General features: G+C 36.6%; 3 protein-coding genes across 3 annotated transcripts; 1 reads left to right on the top strand and 2 right to left on the bottom strand.

The window, feature by feature from the left end:
- Positions 1–364: 364 nt before the first annotated feature.
- Positions 365–4,537, bottom strand: LOC145493184 (spliceosome-associated protein CWC15 homolog). Its single transcript, XM_081472603.1, has 6 exons — positions 4,267–4,537; positions 3,737–3,955; positions 2,416–2,497; positions 1,723–1,823; positions 1,095–1,152; positions 365–998 (listed from the first exon to the last, which is right to left on the bottom strand). The coding sequence occupies exons 1-6, from the start codon at positions 4,395–4,397 to the stop codon at positions 927–929; spliced, it is 663 nt and encodes a 220-aa protein (XP_081328729.1). The 5' UTR covers positions 4,398–4,537; the 3' UTR covers positions 365–926.
- Positions 4,538–4,822: 285 nt separating this feature from the next.
- Positions 4,823–8,105, bottom strand: LOC145493188 (sorting nexin-24-like). The gene has a single exon (XM_081472605.1). The coding sequence runs from the start codon at positions 7,917–7,919 to the stop codon at positions 7,380–7,382; it is 540 nt and encodes a 179-aa protein (XP_081328731.1). The 5' UTR covers positions 7,920–8,105; the 3' UTR covers positions 4,823–7,379.
- A 167-nt stretch (positions 8,106–8,272) lies between these two features.
- Positions 8,273–16,113, top strand: LOC145493182 (DCN1-like protein 1). The gene is made up of 7 exons (XM_081472601.1): positions 8,273–8,359; positions 8,468–8,681; positions 12,178–12,346; positions 13,100–13,230; positions 13,912–13,994; positions 15,136–15,232; positions 15,494–16,113. Exons 1-7 carry the CDS (start codon positions 8,357–8,359, stop codon positions 15,568–15,570), a joined length of 774 nt encoding a protein of 257 aa, XP_081328727.1. The 5' UTR covers positions 8,273–8,356; the 3' UTR covers positions 15,571–16,113.
- The last annotated feature ends 298 nt before the right edge of the window (positions 16,114–16,411 follow it).

A 16,411-nucleotide genomic window follows, 5' to 3' on the forward strand; every position in this document is an offset into this window, starting at 1 on the left:
TATGAAAAGTAGGTCACATGGTAAAGCTGCAAAGGGCCTATTGCAACATGAACAGAGATTTCTGGTGCATGCTCCCCACGAAAATGTCTACAATTTTTATCCTGCAGTGTAATTGAAACTGTACACCACATCCTCTCTGGCTACCGCATTGACTGTCCTGAGACAAAGACAGGCAAGGTTCAGTTACATTCCAAAAAAACCTGTGTTTTCCCAGTAATCATTTCTCTTTTCAACTCACAATATTATTTCATCAAAGTAGCTGGTCAGTCAGCACTTAATGAGAAGCCTGCATGTCTGACACTAGATAATGTATGGCCCATAAACAAGAAGAGTGTAGTCAATAAGAAATACGCATGTTCATAACATCCATTTTTTTATTAGTTAAGACTGAACTTGTGCACTAGAAGGTATGATATTAATTGCATGCACACATCAATGGCTAGATTCAGACAAATTCAGAAATTTGCTGCGAGCAGAGCTATGCAAAATTTATATGACTAAAAAAGGCACACAGCAGTGTCTACAGCACAAGAGCGGTTACAGGCTTGACAAGCCTCAAATAGGTTAAAGCAGTGGACAAAATGCAACTTTTTGGTACCAAAAATTTCACATTAAGCAACATCACAGTAGTCAGGTTGATGAATGAATGCTATTTGTGATCTGAGCAGTGAAAGAATTGCACACATTCTTTTCAGCCAAATGACAACAACACTTGTAGCTAATGAATAATGGTCATCTACAATGATGTCATTGGTTCCTTAGACAGAAGGTGTCATTTCCTTACAAGAGTATGTACACTGTATGGCGGATATGGCAATCTTACTAATGTATTTATAACACAAGGCAAAGATCTGTTCCACAGAGCAGTGATTGACATGCTGTTATGCATCAGGACCCTTGGATCTTGTACCAATCAGTTCTGTGCATTATTTGACATATTTTTCCATGAACTTTTTGTGGAATTCTGAACGCAAGGTATCATTTATGAAGTCTTGCCCCTGAAAAGAGTAGGAAAATTAAATTACCAGTCAATATTGTCACCATGTAAAAGTAACATATATACCAAACTTAAAATAGCAGGTAAAATGTCTTACTTTCTTTTTCCCTTCATCTCCCTTGGCACAGTTCTTGAACACAACATCGTCATCCCATCTAATACATAAAAAATTTAAAAAAAAACACCAGGTAAGAAGGCATATGAAAGTGCTGGAAAAAATTGTTCTTAATATGTATCAGGACATGTGATCTGTCAAATCTCTCTTTTGGCCCAACATTATTACAAATTTAGTCAAACAATTAGCATTTTATGTCATCAGCATACACAAAAAGTCCATAGCCACACAAGAAGTAATACGAATGCTAAATGTAATGTACAATGGGGTAATTTTCAATGCACGATTATCCTTATGATTTGTTTCACATGTTTCTAAGTAAATATCATTAATTTAGGTTTCTTCTCTCATTTTGGTGCTCATAATGTATGATCTTTGTGTAACATTACTGTAGTCAGACCATTTTCAAGATTTGGTAGAAATATGCAATGACCAAGAGTTGGTCATCACCACAGTTATTTTTATTCCTGTTTAAAATTGAACACAGTACTCAAAGCTTTACTGCTATTTGAATGTGCACTCTGTGATATGAAATGGTTCTTTACATCACAATATTATAACTATTATATAGTTAAGGCACATGACAGAAACACTTTTAATTGTAGCCCACCTTCTTTTTACTTTAAAATTGTTCTGTGTATTCAGTAAAGGATTTCCAGTCATGATATTTTCCATTCTTATTCTTTCCTCTTCTTCTTTCTTCTCTCTTTCCTGATAAGCAAGATGCAGCAGTTAGAGATTTAGACATGTCTGTTTTAATTGATAAAAGAAGCGGGGAACGTATATCAAAGGCCAAGCCTAAATTATGTAATGCATTAAGTCTGCTCCTCAACCTGTAGCTTTTCAACACTGACTTCTAATAACGTTTTGCTTCATGAAAACAGCTATAAGAATCCGAGAGGAGGACTTATTGCAGCCTCAAGTGAGGAACCACATGATCAGAGATGCCAACCTGAAAAAAATTGAAATTTGGGAGAACACCACAAAAATGCATCAAATATTCCAAAATGTTGCCCTGAAAAAGGCCAAAAATCAGCCAAAATAAGCATTTTCTTTTGTATCCAGGAGATTTGGTGACCTGTACAGGAGACCAGGAGATTCAGTCTGTATCTGGAAGATCTCCAGATAATCTGGGAGAGCTGGCATAGATGCATGATAGAAATCCAAGATTGCATGTATAAGAAAGGACATCTTGAGCCAGAATATGTGAGAGAAAAACAACCGAGAATCTAAGCATGGAAGAGTAACGTGGGAAAAGTTAATGAACCCAAAGCAAGCCAAGTGCTAACAAGAGAAATCAAACCTTTCTAGCCTCTTCTTGTGCACGTTCTTTTTTAATTCTTTGCAGTTCAGCAAGAAGTTCTGCAGTGTCATCTTCATCATCACTAAAACAAAATATACATGTACATTGTAACTTATTATCAACAAATACATAGATATTTGCTTGTTCTGCACTTCAACAAAGACAAAAGACAGACCTATTCCACAACCAAATATACCTCACTGAAAAGGTCTGGAAAAGACCATGTGTTCTCTGTTTTAAACTCTGCACATGTATACATGTACATGCATAAGCAAGATGCTACAAGTTCAAAAATGTTGCACATAATCAAAGAGAAAAAACAAACTACACAATATTGTTTTCAAGTTAGTTAAGCAGCTGTTATCCAGACTTATAAAAGCATGGTATTAGTGAGTTACATGTATGTTCAGGTTATCCCATCCCCTCTCAGTACAAATATATTGCATCTAAGATAAAATTTTTCACTACAAAGAGAAAATTCCTTTGTCCATTGGATATACACGTTCTGTACGTTGAGCTTTAAGGTCATTCCTCACATTTGCATTGCGCATCCTTACTGCGCATAATTTATGGCGTCATTAGCGCGCGTTCGTGCACGTGCATATTGAAAACATGATGGATTTGCCGTGATATTGAGCTCTGTCAGTTGAAAAATAGCTCTAGCTCACCAACGAACACGGGCACCCCAATTTTTTTTCCAGTCATTGTAATCAACTAATCATAAGCTTTGCGTGAGAAAAGACTCAGTGATTTAATTTCTATCGCTGGAAATTGAATAAATAAGAAAAATAGCAGATACACTGTGGTCTTTTCTATTTTGCAGTCAGTAACCACGTCAAGAAATTTGGTTCAAATTTTTAATCAACGATTTAGCTTTCTGTCTGAATCAAACTTAAAATGTTTATTTGTGTCCAACACAATGTATTGACTGTAGTTTAATGCGTGTTCTCATGATTCTGGGTTCACAAAGATTTTACAATTACTGGGAATGCATTCTTATAATAAGCATTAAATAATGCTAAAATGGGACATTTTCAATGCCTCACTACTCCTTAATGAGCATGGGCACCCCCTTTTTTATTTCAAAATTGAAGTTATCATATGATAAATATTCAGTGGACAAAGTTTGAACAAAAATCTATTGTCCCTTTTTTTTTCGGAGGAATTACCTTAAGAGATGCCGAACAAGAAAACATTATTTTGTGACTACACACAAACGTTTCTTTCTATAAATCACAAAATAAATCTAACAGTTAGATTATAAGTTACTTATAAATCCTACATTCAATGGGAACGAAAAAAATACAAACTACCAACACACCTTTCATCAGAGTCATCGTCATCATCATCATCAACTGGATCATCAGCATCCAGGTTTGAGGGAGGGGGTTGATCTAGCCGGGGTCTTTTTGTCTGTTCAGCAGTTGATCTGCTTCCTTTCTCCTTGGTTCTTTCGCGGGCTGCCTGACGTTCACGTTCTTCCAAATCTTTGCGGAAGTCTTTGCTACGCAGTTCTTCAACAGTATCTTGACCTTTTTGTCTATGGGTTGAGATGTCTTACATGTAAACTAGAGTAAAGCACTCTATGACCAGTCCATTACTCTATTAATGAACCCTCTCCTTTAATCCCTTAAAAAATCTACATTTCAGGAGTGGTTCAGAGTTCAATTTGTGTGTTTATACGGATTTTTTTTTAAATAAAATAACATAAAATTAAAAGACTGGATACTGTTAATTGTGATCATCACGTCGTTCAAGTCCAACAGTCTGAGAGTGTATTCAAATACCTACATTCAAAAATAGGCTACAAAATAAAGGCACATCAACGACAGAAATTTGTCATCAACCTACCTGTGTTTTAGTTTTGTGTGTGAAGGCAAGTCGCGACTCGAGTACTGTTTTGACAACGCTGAAAGATCTCCTTCGCCCTTTCCGCGGCCCCCTTTTGCGGTGTCCCATGTCGGTCTAGCCGCGGTTGTCATATTTCCACGCTTTCTTCGCTACTAAATATCTCTTATGCTCTTCTGTAGTCACCAATTTACTGAAAAGAAATGTGTAAACTGCTCTTCGCTTTCACGAGTTTTCGAATTCAATATGGCGTCCCTCGATTAATGACCGCTGACCAAATATTAACCTTTCGTTTGTCGTGTACAAACCACTGGTTTGTACCTCGGTATCTGGCTGTCCCTCGCATGACACCCCGCAATGAATATTTCCTTCAAAAATTACGAGAGTGGGTGATTATTCACGATATTTCAAGGAAGTGACCATATTGATAGAGTAGGTAGGAGAATTTGTTCTCAGGGCCCCTTGTTCCCTCTTTGACTTCATTGCCACTAGACGATAGTTGTGTCACTGATGTTCTTACCATTTTTGAGGTTTACTGTGATCAATTACTGAAGAGATGCACGGCAACAAGGAATCTTTTATTACATGATAGAACACAAAAAGGTTAATGACATCATCTAGATACTTCTGTCCTCAAATTGATCATAAGAACCAATCAAAAAGCACTTCATTCTCTCCCACTTGTTCACACAATATTAAAGATATTTATAATCCACAAAATATGTTTGCTCACACTAGTTTGGTTGATTGGTTTAAACGGATCATGTGACTGAAATGTGCAAAAAAAAAAAAAAAATGGAAGGATAATGAACACAACAGCCTCCAGTTGACTTTAAAAGTACACTCTGCCATTTTTTTTTTTTTTGTCCCGGGATATATTTATCATTCCTTGAAGCTCATGTTTTCCTTAAGCTTCACTCAAAGAAAACTGTTCACTTCTTGGAACAAATAATGACCAAAGACAAATATCCAAACACACTGTTTATCTATGTATTGTTATTAGAAATTCGTCAACTATCATTTAATTAATAGGTCAATGGTAACATACAGTCTAAACATTAATTACAATGTTAACTGCTGAATGGTATCCTTTCTTGTGTCAATGATATAATTTTCTTATTATAATATTTACTTCCACTGTATTCATGGAAATACAGTTTTTTTTTTTGGAAATACAGATGATTACAGTGACTTGCCCTAAATCTCGGGCGAGCAATATCACATGTAAGAATATTATCATGTGAATCTAGTAGCTAACATGTTTATTTTATGTTCAGAAATTAAAATTATGTACTTGTGATCTGTTCACTGACTGTCAAACCTGCCCTAGCTCAATAAGTTGTACGATGCAGCTTTGTTTTTGTTTTTTTCTTTAATGTGCAATCAATAAATAACTCAAAACCTCATTTTGTAATAAATTACAACTGATGTAACAATATAAACTTGTGTATATTTGAACAAATTTCCTAACAACCTGTATTGATCCACTCTTCAATATAAAAATATTGTGGATACATCATATTGTATGTTATAAATAGTATATTATGAAATACAGTAGCCTGCAGTACAGGCACTGCTGCTGATCAAGCACTCAAAAACAGAGTTTTTTGCATATGTTATTTCTCAAAAACGAAGAGCAAACCAGGGGAGAAAAATACCGGGTGACGTTTTTCTATCATTAAAATTCAGGTACTTTTGAGGAAAAAACACACAAAATTGTCACTTAGCATGGTTTGCACTCATCCCTTCAATTATTATTTACATACATGGCTAACTTGGAGTCTTGACAAAATTTAGAGTGTTGGAATGAGAGAACCAAACCCCGTACAATGCACTTTCTGTCACTCCCCAAGCCGACCCTGTTTTCTAAATTCAAGATGGCACTCGCCTGATCAAAATGCATTTGCTCACTAACCACACTAACATAACAGCTGAGAGGTAAAAGAGTATTTAAATAATGATCACCAATCTATTGTAATAGTCAGGTGATATGAATAAAATAAATCATCAACCATTTTTTTTTTTAATTTTGAGGGTCTCGTGAAAATCATCTATGATTAGTGTGGTTCCTTTCTTAAAGTTGTTATTGCTCTCATTGACTGCTTCAAAGAACTAGTTGAAAACATTTCCAAAAATTTCTCTAATCCCAACAAGTCACCTATATTCACTGTATAGTTCCAGAAAATAACCATACTATGAAAACCTCCCTGTCCCTCTAGAAATTCCAGTTGTGGTTCATACTTAAATTTCCTTTGAAATATTTTGGGTTTTGAGACCTTCTTCCCTTGGAATCTCCAATAACCTTCCTTGGATTTAGCCTCCTACGCAGATGCTCTTTGGGGTCATCAGGAGGAAGATAATTTGCGTGACAAGCCCAAGGAGCGTCTGGAGGCTCCCTTGGATTGGGCATGGATATTTTCTAGAGATATGTGGAGGGTTATTGGGAATTCCAAAGGGAAGGGGTATTTCAAAAGCCAAACATTTTAACAGAAATTAAAGTATGAACCAAAATTGGAATTTCCAGAAGAAAAGGAAGAGGGGGTTTATGTTAATTCAAAAATCTCTCCATGGAAGGGGAATGGATATTTATTCTGGAACAAGACAATTCCAAAAAATCATAGCTGCTCAGGACAAGGCAAGTGCATTCGCAGTTGCTACTTTGATATGCTTTGCTCCCCCCACCCCCCCTCCCACCCCATGATATTTTTTCTGGATTTCTCCTCAGCGAGAGGGGGTACACATGTAAAAGGCTGGACGGGATGAGAGGCATGGGGGAAGGCAAGATCCTCTTTCGACTGCAAATTTTCACAAAATTCACATCATCATGCCAAGAATACTTTTAAAACTTATAAATATAATCATAAATTCACGAAACACATTTCTCACTTATCTACTTTTCACACGTCCCACACCATTTTTGTCCTCATCATGTGCAAAATATAATCCCTTCCTTACCCTCCAATGTTAATTAAGTTTGAGCAGCCATTAGTAGCTGTCTCTGTATTTTTACGGGTGTAGCAACATAGGGAAGGTGGCGCTGAAAACAAATCACAGCTACAAAATAGCTCTGACGTACTGTATCACACTTCACTACTGGCAGATTGACCTTCAAATCTTCATCCATAGAGGCCTTCCAAAATCCCTTTCAAAACAACATTTGGCAAAGGATTCACGTCACAGTTGTCTTTAAAAGGGTCTTTAGTGAAACACATCAATGGCTGATGAGTTAGTCTAGGCCCTTCATCTTCGTATCTATCCAATTCGTCCATCGAACTCCCTCTTGATGAATCCAAATTATTGTGAACATGTTGCGGCAGACTAGTGTCCAAGAATTGCGTCAAGAGGTCATGAACTTCGCTAATTTCAATGAAGGAAACAAGATTTTTCAGGTACTGTTCCAGAGCTTCTCTCCTTGACTCTAGAAACCGAGGATTTGTATTGAGAGGTTTCGGCATTTTCTTTGATGGAAAATGTAGATGATGTCGCGTATCATGCTCAAGTAATTTTCCCACTTGTTTGTGAAAATCGTAGAACTCGCTGTAGCGTCTCTCTGTTATGACTTCACGTCCGTTGGGCAATGTGATGTGAATTTCATATACTGTATATTCCTTGTCATCTTTGACTTTTCTGAACGAAGGAATCGACAAACCAAGCATCCTTTACGGTGGCCGGATATCGTATTTTGACGACGCTCCGAGAGGCTCGGCACGTTTCATGGTTCACGCGGTGCAGCAAAAATATACGCCCCCCACCCCCTCCCCCCGACCGAGTACAATGTGAGGCCTACCAAACTCGTTCCCAGGGTCTATCTCTTCCTCCTTTACGGCAAAAGATAAGACCCTGGGAACGAGATTGGAATATTATAGATTCTTCCTCGAATAAAAGTCTTTAAAAAATATTCGAACTAAACTGGGGTAAATTTTTACCCATACCATAATTAAAATAATTTGCAAAACTCTTTTCTTGTATCCACTTATGGCAGGACATGGAGATCAAAATGATTAAACTATTTGCAGTATGCGGTCGCCGAATTTAGGACAGCGGGCTCAGATTACATTTCGAAGGAAGGTTTGGGCGGTAGTGTTATGTGGACATGGTAGGGGCCTGTGATTTTATTTTATGTTGAGAAGATCCTCGCTTTGCAAGTGTTCAGGTTACGAATAAGAGAAATGACATGTTCTTTTATTCATGTTATATGTTGTAGCACAGGTTAAAGTCTTCCCAGCGCGAGAAAGTGAGGCAGTTTATCTCCTTCACTGAGACGAACGAGAAGACCGCAATAAACTGTCTCAGTCAAAATGATTGGAGGTTGGACGTGGCGTCAGATAGTTATTTTCAAAATCCAGAAAGATATTACATCGATACGAAACCTTTAATAGACAAGAAAAAGCTGTCACACTTGTTTGATCGTTACAAAGGTATGCATAGACATGCTTTGGAACTTCCTTGCTTATTATTTTGTTTGTATCGATTTTATATATAAGCTTATCGCTCTGGATGTGCTCCCTGGTTTGAAGGTTTATTCAATGTTTAATTGATAGTTAAGTAGCTTATCGCATTCTTTACGTTGCGTTGTTTAACTTCAACATCCTTTGTTTTGTAAACGTTAGTTTTTAAATTGACGTGAACATTTCCGGTTAGTTTTTATTAACATGACTAGCAAAAGATACATTTTACTATGTACAGTGAGATTTGCATTCAATGTCAATTCTGTTTTTTAAACCTCTTTGTCGTGTTTGACTGCATATTGGTCACAGCAAGGTTCCCTGGTGGCTTGCCCAGGAAATGTTGCACTAATCAGCTTTGAGAACCCCAATTGTTGTGATGTTGAACTTTTGATAATGGTTAACTTAGGTGTGTCACGGATATGGCGGATAGCATCAAAAAGTTTCAATAACAATCCATCAAATATTTTGCTCACACATGATTGGTCTAAATGTGGTACATGACAGAGTATTCCCCAGCTAAACCTGGGAAATACCTGAGTGATATCCCCCAGTTTTCAAAACTGTGAAGGACGATTAATGCACTAGCCTCCATTTGACTCTAAAACATGCTTGTATATTTGTGCTTAAACATTATCTGTTCCTTGAAGGTCACAGTTTTCCTCAAGCTTCGCTCTCAGAAAACTGTTTGCTTCTCAGAACAGACAAATATGCGTATTTGTGTGCCAAATGGAAGCCATTGTTTATTTAAAGCAGTCTTTCAAGATGGAATGTGTTTATCATCGGACAAATAACTGAAACACTTTGCTGGGAAGGAAATTATAATAAATAAGAATTAGTTAGATCATAAATTTTTGTGTGAAACCACTGTTAAGAATGTATGTACAAATGATATATCAAATATGTTGATATATAATATATGACATCATTTTTAGGTAAAAAAACTATCTAGTTTTTCAGTTTGTCATTATACCCCTACACGGTGAATTCTTTCGGAAAAATAAGCTATAAAACTATAAAAAATATATTACAAACATAAGCTTTCGGCTATCAGTCTATAGCCTTTAACAAATGAAGAATGTAGCGCGCAAGCGAAAATATATACGAATGGGGTGCGAAAAATTGAGAATAAAAACAAGCGTGAAAAAAGCAAGAAGATAAAAATGTAAATGAGGCCTGATTACAATAAAATAGAGTATTGCCTAGGCAATGGTTTTGAGTTGTTGTCCGCGTCGACGGTTTTTGCTGTGTGCCAAGATTCTAGTGTTTTTCGAACGCGGTAATTGCCTTTGTCAATGACACAAGCATTGTCGAAATCAATGGAGTGATTGTTTTGCCACGCATGGTTGGCAACATTAGAGCCATTTGAATAGTTCTTCAAGTTTCGTTGATGTTCCTTTTTTCGGGTTTGGAAGCATCTTCCGGTTTCTCCTATATAATTCCAAGGGCAGTCTTTACATGGAATTTTGTAAACAACATTACATTGAAAATCTGAGGGTTGTCTGAACTTTGGTGACGGGAATTCTTGTTGAAGGGTTTTAAGTGGTTTGTTGACAACTCGGATATCATTTTTGCGGAGTAATCCTGTGAGGGGCTCGGTTAGGCCGCTGATGTAAGGGAGACATGCAAAACCCTGGTACGTATTAGATGGATCAGCCCATTTGAAGAACATAGAAACCAGTTCTTCTGGTGGAGGAACTGAAGATGGGGGTGGCTTCTTATTGAGGATGTTAGAAATAACAGCCGGTGGGTAACCATTAGCTTATCTTGTGAGGGGCTCAGTTAGGCTGCTGATGTAAGGGAGACATGCAAAACCCTGGTACGTATTAGATGGATCAGCCCATTTGAAGAACATAGAAACCAGTTCTTCTGGTGGAGGAACTGAAGATGGGGGTGGCTTCTTATTGAGGATGTTAGAAATAACAGCCGGTGGGTAACCATTAGCTTATCTTGTGAGGGGCTCAGTTAGGCCGCTGATGTAAGGGAGACATGCAAAACCCTGGTACGTATTAGATGGATCAGCCCATTTGAAGAACATAGAAACCAGTTCTTCTGGTGGAGGAACTGAAGATGGGGGTGGCTTCTTATTGAGGATGTTAGAAATAACAGCCGGTGGGTAACCATTAGCTTATCTTGTGAGGGGCTCAGTTAGGCCGCTGATGTAAGGGAGACATGCAAAACCCTGGTACGTATTAGATGGATCAGCCCATTTGAAGAACATAGAAACCAGTTCTTCTGGTGGAGGAACTGAAGATGGGGGTGGCTTCTTATTGAGGATGTTAGAAATAACAGCCAGTAGACTGATAGCTGAAAGCTTATGTTTTTAATATATTTTTAACCAGAGAACGTTCTTATTCCAATAGGCTATAGACTGATAGCCGAAAGCTTATGTTTTTAATATATTTTTAACCAGAGAACGTTCTTATTCCAATATTGGAAAAAGTAAGCCCATAAAACTGCCATAAAAATTCACAAGTACAGGCAGATAATTCTGGACAGTCCCTGATCCCCTGGAGACCAGTGCTTGTAAAATATTGAGCCAGTAACAGAGAAAGTCTGAAGTTACACAGGAATTTCCAGAGGGGGTGAATAGGGGGTTCAAACTGAAAACCTTTCTGGGGGATGGGTACATTTATCTTGTGATCAATATTACCCTTGATACAATTGGTATTTTCCTTTGTTTCATGTACTTTCTATGTCAATAAAATTTTTATCACCATTCACCAGAACAAAGGAAAATACTAAATTGTTCCAAAAGTAAAATTGAACCACGGCATATATTTTCTGGAAACATACATTTAAAAAAAAATGATGTGGAGGATAATGCACAATATTTGCACGACTGCTGATTTGGCACAAAGTTTCAACATGCTGGATCAAACTGTCAGTCAACGACAGCGTAGCATGGGGTTTACGTGTACAGTGGAACACTGTTCATCCGGTCACCAACGGGCCACAAAAATCTGGCCATATTGACTGACTGAGCTTTAGTTCAGGCCAGGATAAAGTGGCCGTGATAACGAAGTGGCCAATATTATCAAGATGGTTATAAGTTGGGGTTACACTGTACAGTGGAACCCTACTGTATGGATACCTGCTTTAATATGGTTACACTCTTATTATGGACAGTTCTGTTTGTCCCTTTGGTGTTCTTGTTAACTAGGTTCTACTGTTGGTTGTCAAATCTACTGCAAGATGTTCTACTCTTGTTTTTACACTCTAGTGATCTGCAAGGATATGTTTGATTCTAATGTGATACTTTATTTTCAACCTTGCCTTCCTCTGTTGCCCCTACCTTCTGTTGTATAGATCTATATTTGGACTTTTCTCCTTAATTCTTGTTTCACTTGACACATAGATGTCTATAGTCTATAGATGTTATTTTGAATATTCCTGTTGGCTATATTTCTCACACATCATGCATTTTTTATTAGACGTGTAAAATTACATGGAACTCTTTTTGCACTAGATCCAACTGATGATGATAAAATCATGGCAGAAGGGATCGGCCGATTCTGTGAAGACCTCAAGTTAGATCCTACCAACCTAAGAGTACTTTTAATTGCTTGGAAATTTAAAGCTGCAACACAATGCGAGTTTACAAGGAAAGAGTTTACGGATGGCATGTTAGAACTAGGGTAAGCTGTAATTAGAAATATTAGAAATATTTGATTGATACTCTAGATCCAATACTCTAGATCCAGATATTGCTAAGTTTTTCTACAGTCATTTTGTTTGCTTGAAGAGGGCTGTCCCATTCTCACCACTTGGTCAAGTCATTAACATTAAGGTTCAAGTACTACAAGTGCTACAACTCATACAAGTTTATCATTTGTGTGATATTGGTTCAAGTGGTGATTATGTGATACATTTCAGTGAAATAAAATGAAATGAAATAGTACTTGGTGATATTTCATGTCTCATTGTGGACACTTGCTTTGATAAATAAGGGGCCTTGTCAATTCATATGGTTTTACAAGAGTCATGCGACTCCTGATCAGAACCTTCATCTCATTATGGACACTTGAAGTTTTTTAGTTAGCACTGTAGATATCATGAGTGGCCCTAGTCAAATGGCACGACCCATACAAGACCTGCAACAGGTTAACCTACATCTCAATATAGACACTTGAGTTTTTTAGCACAATTTTGATGTTATATTCACATCATACTTTTTGGCCTAGTGTGGTGATGTTTCACATATAGATTCTGAACTTCCCTAATAAAAGCCTTGGCTTGGTAATGTACAGAATGATGTACTTAGTAAGCTGTGAAGAATCAGTGAAAATATCATGTGATGGTTCTGAGAATAATTTGGAATTCTCTACCTATTTCTTTTAGGTAAAAGTGTTTAACATACAAAATCATGTTGTCATTGTTTTCTGTTACAGTTGTGATTCAATTGACAAACTCCGAAGCAAGCTTCCCAACCTGGAGGCAGACCTCAGAGACACTGTCAAATTTAAAGATTTATACCAGTTCACTTTTAATTTTGCTAAAAATCCAGGCCAGAAAAGCTTAGGTAAGATTCATTGATAGTAATTCATTATTCCATGAAATGAAACAAAGATTTGTCTGAAATATTTGATTGGAGAAATATTAAATTCTTTTTCCTGGTTTCCCTGTACCATAATTGCAATATTTTTTAACAAACCTTTCGGTAACTTTTATCTGTCAGCAGATTATATCTCAGTTTTAAAGATGATTTTAAAACTGAAATCCAGGACAAGAAGTGTCTGGTTGGGAATTTTGTTAGGTCATATGGGATATTTTTAAGTCTAAGTTGTTTTATTGTTTATCCATCAAAAAGACTCAACATATAATTTATAGGTAATGCTTGTTGTCATTATATTACAGTGTAGTTTTCTATTCTATGCCCCACTGAATGAAAGTTAAGAAGATGTTGCTCCCAATAGTCTTGCATTTGTCAGACCAAACTGAACTTAACTCATCAAAAGAGCAAATTTAATGGGTAATAGACCATTCTACAGTTCTTTGAAATGTAACCTAACCTCTGCGGGGAAGCAAGGTTTGGGTGGACCATTGGAGATTAGAAACTAGTTGGCATGATGACAATAATTTACATTTGAAAAGTAACAAGGTTTGTATCATAACAAAGTCAACTCTAGCCTTACTTCTGAAAAGGCCTGACAAATAAAGTCATGGACTTGTGAATCTTAGTAAATACAATTTGACTTTGCAGATTTAGAGATGTCCATTGCTTATTGGAATATAGTCCTTAGAGGGAAATTTAAATTCCTTGATATTTGGTGCGAGTTTCTCCGGGTAAGTTAAATGTGTTTTTGAACCAATGAATGAAAGATAAATTTACTCATCTACTAGTTTTATTTTCAATTAATAAACTCATATGAGTTTCCACATTCAGTCACAAAATCGTCCAATACATCAACCAACATGATTCATTTTGAAATGGAGAAACATTCGTCAGTAATACCAACTAAATCTTGAGAGAGGTGCAGACATGACAAGGTCAAGGGTGGATCCAAGATTTTTCAAGGTGGCTGGGGGTGGTGGGGGGTGTAGTGGCTAGTACCTTGGGGTGACGGAATCAACAAAGTGTGCCCCCAAAATGGTGCAATTTGACAATTGGAACCAAATTGAAAAGTGTTACACCAGAAATACGTCTAGCAATGCCACAAAGTAGAAATTACAGTGAGGTACTTCTCCGGAGTGTTTGGCTTTATTTCTGTCATTGATAATGTTGGCAATCTTTTTCAATTTTTTAAAATTATTTTTTGCTTCTCCAAAAGTGGGCTGGCTAGCCACCCAGTCCACCTCTTCCCATCCCTAAACCAGGGCTTAAATGAAGGTTAAACAAGCGAGGTTACTCTGTTAGCAAGTTCTCTGGTTACGACTCCTAAAAAGTAATTTGCCTTGCCTTGTATTAACCAAATGGCACTCATGTAACCATGAAACAATTCAGGTCAACTGATACTTTTGTTTGCAACAAAGCACAAGTTTAAATGATGCTTGCATAAACTATCGTTAAGATTAAGTTAAGATTAAGAAAATAAGTAACAGTGAAGTGTTTTGTAACTTCAGTTCCTGCCATTTTATCAGTGCCTATTGTATGCATGGTATGTAACCTGTAGTAGTTGAGCCAATTGACATATGTTTTTAAAGTCAGGTACACCTCTACATCTAGCAAATTGACATCAGTTTTTCCTGCATCTGTCTTGTTACTGATCATGAATATTCTCATTTCATGATCAATAACAGGACAGACACATGAAAAACTGATGTCAATTTGTTTTTGTACAATAAACAAAATTATGGCTGGGCATCAATTTTAAATTCATGTATCTGTCTGCTTATTGACAAAATGAAAATTAGCCAATGAGCATGCGAGAATTTCTGCAGTTATTGTAAAATATGAAATGATGTTTATATAAATTTATATTCACAGATACATCATAAAAAGGCTATATCCAAAGATACGTGGAACCTTTTGCTAGACTTCAGTAACATGATCGAGGATGACATGAGCAATTATGATGAAGAAGGTGACTGAAATTACATGTATTATTATTTATATCTGACTAATCTATACAGTGTATCAACCCCTGATATTAAAAGAAATTTATGATAATTTTTAAGTTATTAACTGACTGGGAGGGCTGGATGGGAAAACATTACTTTGGCTCATGGTAATGGTTGCACTGACATACTTAACAGTTCGCTGCATGATTGTATGGACACCGTTATGATCAACATTGATTTTGAATAATAATGACCTTCTGGATTCCTGTTGCTTTTTTTTTCAGGAGCATGGCCAGTATTAATAGATGAATTTGTAGAGTATGCTAAACCTAAAGTCACAGGAAAGCAAACAACTGTATGATACAACCCTGCTTGCACTAGGAATATTGCGACTGGAACATGGTCTGTCTGTGGTCATCTTTTTACAACACATCAATTGACAAACTTGGAACTTTGTCATTATTTTTCATGAAGATCTCAGTGACGACTGTCTAGAATTTAAGTGCAATATCATCATAAACAAAAAGCCTTTATTGCTGGACTGTAAAAGGATGTTTTCTTTCTATGACAACCTAATATTAATGACTGTCAATAGACTCATAATACCCTGAGGATGTACATAATGGTAATAAAACCAATATTTTCATACCAATTTCTTGTTACAATATTGTTACGTAGATAAGGTGGCTGTCTTCTTATACAATCCCTTTTCCCTTTGTAGATTTGTTATCTATTAGTCAGATTTTTCCTCCCTTTATAGCCACTCTTTGTAAAGTTTTTAGTTAAATTAAAATCAGAGGTAGTCCATATCCCTGCAACTATAACTGAATACTACTACCTCTGTGAACACTGAAAATTAAGATTGAAGTGTTAAACAGAATTAAAGCAATTTTTCTACCTCTTAGTGTTTGCTTGGCATATTTGTTGTCGTTGTTGTTGTCACACCAGAAACAAAAACTGGTACACTGTGAAGTAAATGTTGTTTTTCTCGTTTACAATGTTTTAAGATAAGTCACTGGCATCGCTAGTTACATCTAACAATAGACCTTGCCAAAGTTTTGACAGTTGACAAACACGCAAATAGGAGAGGAGACTCTCTCTAAGAACTTTGCAGTTATAGTTATAGTCATGCTCAACTTCATGCTTAAGTTTTGAGTGTTGCAGATAATTTTTTTTGGTTTCTGAGCTTGGCTTTCACATCT

Source organism: Orbicella franksi, chromosome 7 (genome assembly GCF_964199315.1).
Source record: "Orbicella franksi chromosome 7, jaOrbFran1.1, whole genome shotgun sequence".
Classification (NCBI taxonomy): domain Eukaryota; kingdom Metazoa; phylum Cnidaria; class Anthozoa; order Scleractinia; family Merulinidae; genus Orbicella; species Orbicella franksi.

What these genes read in the sequence shown, in the direction of transcription:
- LOC145493184 (XM_081472603.1), bottom strand. Translation starts at nt 4,397, where the DNA reads ATGACAACCGCGGCTAGACCGACATGGGACACCGCAAAAGGGGGCCGC. An exon ending in CACACAAAACTAAAACACAG is followed by an intron (nt 3,956 to 4,266) that starts GTAGGTTGATGA and finishes CTCAACCCATAG; the next exon opens with ACAAAAAGGTCAAGATACTG. An exon ending in AATTTTAAAGTAAAAAGAAG is followed by an intron (nt 1,153 to 1,722) that starts GTGGGCTACAAT and finishes TTTATGTATTAG; the next exon opens with ATGGGATGACGATGTTGTGT.
- LOC145493182 (XM_081472601.1), top strand. An exon ending in GATGGCATGTTAGAACTAGG is followed by an intron (nt 12,347 to 13,099) that starts GTAAGCTGTAAT and finishes TTTCTGTTACAG; the next exon opens with TTGTGATTCAATTGACAAAC. An exon ending in TTTGGTGCGAGTTTCTCCGG is followed by an intron (nt 13,995 to 15,135) that starts GTAAGTTAAATG and finishes TTATATTCACAG; the next exon opens with ATACATCATAAAAAGGCTAT.
- LOC145493188 (XM_081472605.1), bottom strand. Translation starts at nt 7,919, where the DNA reads ATGCTTGGTTTGTCGATTCCTTCGTTCAGAAAAGTCAAAGATGACAAG.